Source organism: Pygoscelis adeliae, unplaced genomic scaffold (assembly GCF_000699105.1).
Source record: "Pygoscelis adeliae isolate BGI_AS28 unplaced genomic scaffold, ASM69910v1 Scaffold68, whole genome shotgun sequence".
Lineage (NCBI taxonomy): Eukaryota > Metazoa > Chordata > Aves > Sphenisciformes > Spheniscidae > Pygoscelis > Pygoscelis adeliae.
The window spans coordinates 4,632,790-4,642,496 of NW_008825501.1; the positions used below are offsets into that span (position 1 = coordinate 4,632,790).

Consider the following 9,707-nt stretch of genomic DNA (forward strand, 5'->3'; position numbering starts at 1 on the left):
AGCAGACGACACTGACCATGGCCTCCTCCCCCGTCCCCGATGCCTGCAGACAGAGAGAGCCTCTCTGTTCACCTCTCCTGCTCCTGCACAGAGGCCCACCTCGCCTCCCTCTCAGGCTGGCATCGCAGACAAGCTCCAAGGAGCCAGGACTGCCAGCCCAGAGAGCAGTTTCTGGCAAGCGCACTCAGCAAAATGGGAAGAGAGAGAGGGAAGCCGAAGGCAAGACTGTTTGCAGCTCCCCAGCAGCCACTGGCATCCTAGAGGCTGCGTTTCAAACAGCAAGTGAAATTATTTCCTGTACAAGACATTAAGGCAGCACCAAGAGCTGTACTGCCAGCATCCTCCCTAGGAAGCGAGAAGCTAAGTGATTTGGGGGTAAAGAGATCACACACGGGCAAGGTGAGAGCTCTGCTACTGCCTCCCCACGGGTTACCACGATGCCAACAGAGGTGGTAGTTAACAGGAAACTGCTCCGACTACATCCTTAGCCAAGGCAGAGCTGTGAGGCATGGCAAAAGCAAAGACAGAAAATATCCAGAGTATTGCAGGAGCCCTGGGGAAGGTGGATGAGAGGCACTGAAAGGAGAATTGCTGCTGCCCTTGCTGCTTCCATCTCCCCAAAGCACAGCAGAGCAGCCTGAACGAGGAGGAGGAGACGTCACCAACATCAAACCACTCATCTCAGACGCAGCCGAGTCGAGCCGCATGCACCCGGCCAGCCTGGGCTTTCCGGCAGAGCAGCAGCACCCTCTGCGGGGTGTGCCATGAACAACAAACCCCCATCCCGCCTGCACCATCCATTTTCCCTTGTCCCCCATGTCCCTCAACCATCACAGACTCCTTGGGCTGCCTGCAAACAAGCAGCTGGAGGAGCAGAGACAGACATCCCTACCCACTGCCCTGCACACAAGAGCGAGTTTCTGCTTCGTTTGTCGAGGACTGGCAACAACCAGACTCCTAATGTCCCTCTGGCTCTGGGAAAGTGCATCCCCTCTCAGCGTGGGGTTTTTCCACCCTGCTCACCCCAGGCCAGCTTGCAGGGAAACAGCGCACACAGATTTTGCTGCCTCAGCACACAGCAGGCTGTACAAACTTAGCATCTCATCCCAAACCTGACGTGCAGCTCTGCAAAGACCACAACTGGTACGGGCACAAGAGACTTTCAGTCAGATTTAGTCCCCTTTGCTCTTAAAAGGGGGAAAGGAAACAATTTCTTCCTCCGTCCAACAAGCAGGTAAAAAGCTGGTTTTACCAAAGACCAGCAAAGTGGTGCCAAAGTGCTCATGGCTCATCTCCAGGCTTTAATTTCACAAGCTGGAGAGCAGAAGTAGGGAGGGGGATATTTCCCAGCCTGCAAGATGCGTCTTTTTCTTTGTTTCAGATGCACATCCAGCTGCAACACTAGGGAGGGCTCAGTGGGCATGATCTAGCACTTTACAGCATGACAGGAAAGATCCTTCTGGGTTTCCCAGGTGGGCCTACAGAACGAAGGCACAGGAGTGTCTGGCCCATGTCCTGAAGGACGCAGGACCTGAAAGCTGCAGCCGGAGGAGTACAGTGGGACAGTGATATATCCTCAGACAATGTGGACACAGTGGACACAAGCAGAAAGAGGAGGCCAGTGGGATGCTTGCAGGAGAAAATGGGGTGTGGGGGCTACCAGAGCAAGAGGACTTCAGCAGCTATGCCATGGTTGGCACAAGAGGCTCAGCAGATCCAAGGAAAACACCACGCTGCCCATCCAAGCGCCCACAGGCAGGCATTTTCCTTACCCTCACTTCCTTCTCTTGGGAACCACCTAGCTGCCTCAGGGCCACAAAACTAAAATGACCTCCCCTTAGCCCTTCCCATACCTCCTCTACCTGAGAAACCCACAGCCCCAGTGAGGCAACAACTCTACCTCTTGCCCAGTCCTGATCACAGACTCCAGCAGGGCTCCGGTGTAGCAAATGGAGGATTCGGGAATGTCCATGTGGCTACGCAGAAGAAGACAACAGAGCATCAGAGCTATGACGTATCAACCCATCCATCCTGACACTGCATACTGTGCCCACAGGCAAGGGTCAGTACAAGACCAAGGAATCCCTCCATACAGGAAGGTCATGGTGGGGAGACAAATCTCTGTGCATTCCTCCCATGCCCAAGTTATCCACCCAAAGTGGCACAACAGCTCGTTCAGCTTTAAAGGATTCAAAGCCGAAGCTGCCAACGTGCAGCCTTTCCTCACAAGACCCCTCCTCGAGTCAGGAAGAAGAGGCCCAGGCAACCCCTTTGTTCTATGCAACAAGGTCTCGTTTTTGGCAGAAGGTCTAAACTGCTACAGGGAGGCTTTCCAAAGCTGTAGGGAGACCCAACCTTGTGAACCACCACAGGGTCTCAGAGGATTTCATGAGACATCCTGCAAGGTCCAGACAGCTTCTCTTCCAGCTCTGCCAACAATGAATGTCTCAACATCCCATCTGCATGTAAGGGCAGGACCACACTGCCTCCTCACCCTTAGCATTGCCATCAGCAGAAGCTACAGCACCATGTGCTTGCCCTCCCCACCTTCTCTTGGGAAGCAGCTCACAGCATCAGGACCACAACTGAAATGACTTCCAGATTTCATAAAGCCAAAACAACCCACAACATCCCCCAAAGTGTGAAGCTGACAATGGGGTTACCAGGGACATGGCACAAGCCAGGAGAGCGGCAGTGACTCCACACAGCTGCAGATCTCCCAGCCTCAGCTGCTGCTCGGTACGACTTACAGCTTCAGCAGGTGCCTGACGATCTGCTCAGGAATGAGGCGTTTCTGGCAGACGGTGTCGGCCTGCCACACCACTGCCTCGCAGATGCTGCCATCCTGGAACCGCCGCAGCTCTGATTTCTCCCCCCAGAAGGTCCGGAAGTCCAGGGCCTGCGGGAGGACATTGGCCAAGCCAGGCCAGGGACACAGGTCACCACTGGGGCCAGCCAAATCATTCCCACAACCAGCAGCCAGCCCCGCAGCCATCCGCAACCACAGCATGACACCAGCTCTGCTCCACCCCACTCGGCACAAGCAGGGCTCCCCTCACCTCAGGGTGATCGGCCTGCGGTCCCTTCTCCAGCGTGCCGGCAGCAAACTCGGGGACAAACAGGAGCCCAAATGTCAGGGGCCCAACATCCTTGTGTTTTGGGGGCTCAGCGTCAATCGGCCACTGCAGGAAAATGGGGAACATGAATCACACGGAGAAATGAGATTGCTGGAGCAGCAGCTGCCGGGACATTGGGCTGCTAGATGAACTTCCTGCTACATGCTCTTGGTTGTCAAGCACGGACAGAGAAAGCCTGATTTAATAGGTCTCCCTGATGAGAAAACCAGTTGTCTTCACCCTGCCCCATTGTTGGGCCAGGAATTCTGCCCAGACCAAGCCTCCCAGCTGCACCCCAAACCCCAGTGCAGGGCCTCAGGTCCTGTATTCCCCTCAAAGGGGACAGGCCTGTCTCCTCCCCCAGTGAGCAAAGATCCCCTCCCCATGTCCAGCAGTGCCATGAGGGACATACGAGACCCCATGTGCTGCAAAGGATGCGGTGTCATTGCTGAGCTGCATTACCTCGGAGATCTGGGGCAGGGAGTGAGTCACAAGCAGCGCTCCCCCCGCCAGCCCACGGGCCAGCAGCGAGACAACGAAGGGAAGGGCCGCGGCCACATAGTTCCCTCCCCGATCCATCAGCTCGTTCAGCAGCTGCATCTTCTTGCAGGCACCCTGCAGCTTGGAGACATGCTTCAGGCTACAGAAGGAGAGAAACTGGTCACCCACCTCTGCCACCAAATCCTTTCTGAGAGAGATATGCTAGAGGATGGATAAAGTGGGAAGCTGAGGGTCCTGGCCCAGGATGGGGGCTAGAAGAAGAAACACTGCACTTTGGCATCTCACGATGCACCACAGGAGATGCTGGTCCTTGGGACAGTCACCATTCCCAAAGGCCAAAGCATTGCCTCCCTCCTCCTAGAAGGCTATCTAGACAGTAAAAGTGGAATGGCCAAATGCAGGAGGCACCAGTGTCTATCTCAGAGCTAGCAGGGCCACCTCCCACCAGGCAGGTCCGAATCCACCTCAGTCCAAAGCCAGAAGCAGCCCATTCCTCTCTGAACAGGCTCCTCACCATTACCCCACCAGCAAAGTGAGACTCACTGGAAGACATGGTCAAAGGCTCTGAGCATGGGCTTCGTGGTCATGAGCAGCACCTGAAAGCCATCCACTGTCCGATCATCCAATATTTCCATGGAGCGCTTGGCTTCAAACTGGACCTGAGCAAGGAGACAAGACAGAGCAAGAGCGTGAATGGGAGGGGAGAAGGAAAGCAAATCCCTCCAGCAGTGCTCACCAATGCTCCCCCACCAACCACAGCCACCCCAGCTCCATGGATCAGCAGACCCTGATCCCAGAGAGCCTCTGTCTTCAGTGTGAAGTCAAGTAACCAACAATTGTCACTGCTGGCCAGACAGTCCCTCCTTGATATCCCTGCCACCAAGGTAGTTTTTTTCTGCACCAAAACAGTTATTTCTGCTAAACAGTGTGGAAGCCTGGCTAGCTGACCGGGGACATGTAAACATTCACCAAGGTAGGTCTTTTCTGCACCAAAACAGTTATTTCTGCTAAACAGCTGCTTGGCTTCACCCAAAGGTGCCCACAAGGAGGAAAACAACTTTCCTCCATCATTCAAGCAAGACAGGTAAGCCAGCACTACATCCAAGTCTTAAATTCACTTCTAAGCTTCAGAGCTGGAGACGGATGTTAAAAGCCTAAAAAGCAGCACTGATCCCCCTCCCTATGTCCAATGTCCTCCTCCAAGACATCTAACCACCCTCTGCCTGCCTCAGCTTGCTCCTCAGCTGGGGACAGCATCTCAAGATACCATCACAACCTGGCCGGTACCTGGTGGTATTTGCTGGCAGTCATATCAGCGCAGAGGTTCACCAGCCCAGAGGGATCCACAAAGACCACTTCAAACGCCTGGTGGAAGTCATCCAGGACAGGCTGGAAGAGCAAACACAGTCCTTAGTGCCACGATGCAGCACAGACACCAAGGCACCACCACCCCGTTACCATCTGACATCCCTGTAACAGGCACATCCCTGCCCGGGCAACGCTGGCAGCACAGCCAGACACAGGGACGAGCCCCTTCCCCCGGAGGGTTGCTTACCAGGGAGGCATCCACATCCTTCGCTAGGCTGATCCCCATCACGCTCAGGTCAGTGGTAGCTGTGGGCAGACAGGAAGGAACAAGTCATGCTGCCATCCACATCTCCCCCACTGGTGAGGGTGGTACAGCTATGTGCCAATACCACTGTAGTCTCGCAACACAAACAGTGCTACAACATAACGCAGGCCTCCACCACTACCCACCTCTCTGCAAGCTGCTCCATCCAGCCCTGCTCTGATGCCTCATCCCCTTCTGTCCATCCCACCCACAGGGTCTCAGCATCAGAGGGAGAAAAGCCACAATTCCCCCTTCTCCCCATGGTGTTCAGGCTTTGTACAGAGACGCTGCTGACACCAGCCTTTCCCTAGAAACTCACCCAGGAACTGCAGGGTGCTCCTCAGCACCTGGTACCCACTCATCATCTTGACGATCTTGCGTTTCATCAGCAGGTAGGCAACCAGCATGGAGACCAAGAAGCCGCTGAAGCACCCCAAACCCTGTGAAAATAGACGGCCGAGTCAACAAGAGCTCAATGAGGCACTACGAGGCCCAGAGCCCACCCCACGTGACTGCTTCTGGCTTCTGTCATCACCAGCAGGGCAGCCCCCAAGCCCCAACCCCGCCAGGAAGACATTGAGGCAAAGCCCTGTACAACAAGCAGAGATACGGATCCCCTTGCAGGAAAGCAACACCTCAAAGTTCTTTGGGAAATGGGATGAATTGCCCCCCCCAAAAAAAAACCAAACCCAAAAACCCACTACATCATTCCGGGGATCTCAAAGAAGCATGATTGTCCAGTACACACAAGACTCATTGCAACCCACAGGATAGGATGGAGCTCCTTGAAACCTAACACAGCTCAAACCAGTCACAAGCCCACCACCCACCCCACCAGGACCAAACTACCACCCTTCCACCCCTAGGAAGGGAGAGCAGGCCAAAGGCAGGTTAGCCAGGTGAGCAGAGCCTGCCCTGTCCCCTGGCACAGGACATACCTTGCTGAGCTGCCGCTGGTTCAGCCAAACTTTGAGAAGGGCCAAGCCATCCTTCATGCCTGGGAAGTCAGCGGCTGCGCTAGACAAGAAGTGCAGGTGGGACAGCAGCACCGTGTCGCAGATGATGGAGTTGTTGTAGTGCGGGGTCGGGGGCTCGGGGGCTCCTGTGTGGGGAGACAACAGCACGTTGGACCCAACCACAAACCTCCTGTTCACAGAAAAGGGCTGCAGCGAACCCACCTCCAGGCACTGGGTGCAGTCTCTGGCTGAACCAAGTAGCCTCATGTTCCCCCAGCCCCAGGCCTTACCTTCTTTGGGGGTGCTCTGCTCCATGAACCAGGCTGTCCGGACGTTGTTCTTGCTGGGATAGAAGCGGCTGGGTTTGAAGAGACCCGGGGCAGGACAGGCATGGAGTCGGACGGTGACCATCTTCTCATCTTTGCCTGTAAGCACCAGGGGGGAAATGTGCAGGAGAAAGAGGTATCAGAGACCCAGAGACTAATGGGGGAGCATCCCCAGCTTGGGAAAGGACAAAGCTCCTTCCCAGCAAAGCTCAGCAGCAGTGGAAATCATCTCAGAGCAGGGAGTGACCACATCCCAGGGCCAACAATAACCCTGAGGTCACATTGCTCATGTCCAAGTCCCATCTTCATCCCCACCGGCCAGTCTGGTACCCCAGCACTCTCCTGTCTGCCCTGGCCTTGCCACGCCACTGCTTGTCCCAGACCCAAACCCGCTCTCGCCTCAGGTCTGCGGAAACAAGCAGCTCCCAGCAGCCCCTGCATCCCACATCATGTCAGAGAAGAGCCAGGCTGCACACAGCTGCCTGGGGAAGGCAAGAGGATGGTGGGGAGCAGGGGTGGTGAGAGCAGGGACAAAGGATAGTGCTAGACACAGACATGTTTTTGTAGGGTCTGCTTTACTCCCTGAAGTACCTACAGGGTGGGCCAGCCAGCAAGGCTGGGGAGCCCAGCCAAGCTGCAGAGGGGTGACTGGGAAGGGAAGAGACCTTGAGGACTAGACTCTGTGTGGAAGGAGAGGACAACTGGGAGCACCAAAGCTCCAAAATTTATCACCAATTGTGACAACAGCCCTAGACTGACCCCTCTCCAAAGGACCTGTTACATGGTATGAGACCAGCACCACCATCCTCCACCCGACGCCGGTACCCACTCACAGCCCCCACCAGAGCAAGGCTCAAGTACTACCTTGAGGCCTCAGGAGCAGGATGGGCTTCAGATGGTTGCTGTTCATGTAGGCAAACTTCACACTGCCGAAGAGCTTCTCCTTGGAGAGGTGCTGGGCAATGTGGGCCAGGTACAGAGCTCTCTTCCGGTGGTAGCGCTGGTTCAGGTTATCTTTGTCCTGGAAGATTTCCTGGGAAGAGAGGGACGGGGCAATCCCACCTCACCTGCCTGCAGAGCCCAGTTCAGCCCGAGGCACTACACCACCCACCGCTCCCCCTGGCGCCACAGGCAGCCCTATCTCAGACATGCAGCTACAGCCCCAGGGAGCTCCACGTCGGCCAGGATCACAGGAGACAGAGCAGAGCCATGCAGCCAAACAGGGTGTAGCTTCATCTCAAACCCCGTTAGAGCAAGTCTGGGCAGCAAGGGGAGGGAGCTCTAGAGGGCTAACAGTCTGCAAATATCACCCTCCCTGTAACACAGACTTGGGAGCTGGGGCAGAAGGACAATGGGGGACAAAGCTGTACAGCATCTATCTCTCTGGCAATGTGGAAGAGGTTCAGCCCAGGCAGAGAGAAGGAAGATCCTCATGAGTAACTAAAATCAAAGCAGCTGAAAGCTCTGACTGAGTGAGCGGTGAGACTGCACTCCCCAGCTCCTCATGGGAGCCACCACACTGCACGTCCAGATGCCGCAACCTCACTCAGGAACGGAGAGGACAGGGCAGGGGCTGCGGGGGACAGGAGGGGACAGAGCTCAGCCGGGCCCCAAGCCACTTGGGAGCAAGCATGGCCAGACTCACCCGCGGCATGGTCACTGCCACGTCAACGTTGATCTCCGGCTTAATGCAGGTGCCCAGCAGGTAGCTGCCCACCACCTTCAGCTCGGCCGGGGACAGGAAGCGGAACCTCCCCTTCACGCTGAACGGCACCTGCAGGAACGGGACCTTCACGCCCTCGGGGAGCCAGGCCTGGTCAGTGAGCTGGGAACAGACAGGACACGTGAAACGCTCTAAGCGTCACCAACAGCGCACGTGCAGAGAGCAGGAACCCTCTACCCACACAACTGCAGGTGCCTGCACCCAGGGCTTAAAGATGGAGCGTCCCCCTCTTCCCTCCAACATAAAGTAAGGTGATATTTTTTCAGTCCCTAAGGGAGATACTCCACAGGGACCTCTGCCTGTACAGCAACAGCAGAGCCCGCTCCACACAGGGGCCTTGCCACCACCTCCTCCATCCCTCTGGGACGTACTTCAGTTTCTGGGGTCTCTGGGATGGCACTTAGCAGGCTGTTAATTTCATGGAGGAAGGCATCAATCTTCTTCTTCTTCGTCTCCTTCAATGTCACCTCCTTCAGAAGCTCTTCAATCTGTAGGGGGAAAGGGGAACACAAAAGGCAGCTGCAACACTGGAATTGCTCCTGCCCTTTACCTCATCCTCCAGCACCAAGCGTGAGCCTGGTGAAGAGAGCAGCAGGTGAGCTGGGGAAAAGCACCCAAGCCTCTCCACAAACCCTGCCCGGAGCTGGGAGTCCGGTCAGCCCAGGGGCAGAAGGATAATGCAGCTGCTGCCATCTCCTGTGAAGTGCTGGATGGAAATCAGCTCTATCCCACCAGCTTTTGTGTGAGGTCCAGCCACAAAGAAACTGGCGTGATTCATGCAGGCTTTGCTCCCAGAAAAGTTTTTTGTATGACAGAGTATCACCTCCAGGAAATGACCTTGCAGACCCTAGAGATCCTGCCACCAAAACCAGCAGATCTTCAGGAGATCAAAGCCACTCCTCATAAAATCACCAACCTTACAACCACAAGGAGCCATCTAGTCACCAGCCTGACCTCCCCCTAAGACAGGCAGTTTGCTCCCAGGACATAAACCAACCCTCCTGTCCCATCCAGAAGCTGGTCAAAGACAGGAGCCGGGCACACCTGGTGACGTTACCTCCTCGCCCCAATAAGCAATAAATCACGGCAGCGAGGGATGCAATGGCTGCACTTCCGCCACACTGCAGTTACGTGCTGGAAAGGTTCAATTTTAATGGTGTAGAAGAGGCACAGAGCCTGGCGTGGGATGGCAATAAGAATTACGGCGGAAACATCAGTAATGCGCAGGGTGCCTTGTAACGCCTGTGCCTTCTGTCCCTGCTCCGTGCCCAGCTCCTCCAGAGGAGCGGCCGCTGCCCGGACTTACTGGGTCAGGAGGGCTCAGGGGCCTGCCAGCGGCCCGGGTTCTCTCCCCCAGGCGGTTCCCGGAAAGCTCCGGGTCCGGGATCCCGCTGCTCCCCGGCCTCTCCCCCCCACCCCCCCAGCTCAGCCCCCAGAGGGGCAGAGCGCGGCCAACGGCGGCTCCCGGGCCGG

General features: G+C 56.1%; 1 protein-coding gene across 1 annotated transcript in view; it reads right to left on the reverse strand.

The window, feature by feature from the left end:
- Window positions 1-9,707, reverse strand: part of NOL6 (nucleolar protein 6 (RNA-associated)) — a 30,875-nt gene that overhangs the window by 18,525 nt on the left and 2,643 nt on the right. The window contains exons 2-15 of the mRNA XM_009331561.1: window positions 8,606-8,722; window positions 8,157-8,336; window positions 7,376-7,544; window positions 6,476-6,610; window positions 6,168-6,331; window positions 5,549-5,669; window positions 5,173-5,231; window positions 4,905-5,006; window positions 4,161-4,276; window positions 3,579-3,756; window positions 3,060-3,182; window positions 2,751-2,899; window positions 1,901-1,976; window positions 8-43 (exon numbers count right to left, since the gene is read on the reverse strand). Of these exons, the coding sequence (XP_009329836.1) occupies window positions 8-43; window positions 1,901-1,976; window positions 2,751-2,899; window positions 3,060-3,182; window positions 3,579-3,756; window positions 4,161-4,276; window positions 4,905-5,006; window positions 5,173-5,231; window positions 5,549-5,669; window positions 6,168-6,331; window positions 6,476-6,610; window positions 7,376-7,544; window positions 8,157-8,336; window positions 8,606-8,722 (1,725 nt within the window). The remainder of the gene's footprint in view (window positions 1-7; window positions 44-1,900; window positions 1,977-2,750; window positions 2,900-3,059; window positions 3,183-3,578; window positions 3,757-4,160; window positions 4,277-4,904; window positions 5,007-5,172; window positions 5,232-5,548; window positions 5,670-6,167; window positions 6,332-6,475; window positions 6,611-7,375; window positions 7,545-8,156; window positions 8,337-8,605; window positions 8,723-9,707) is intronic.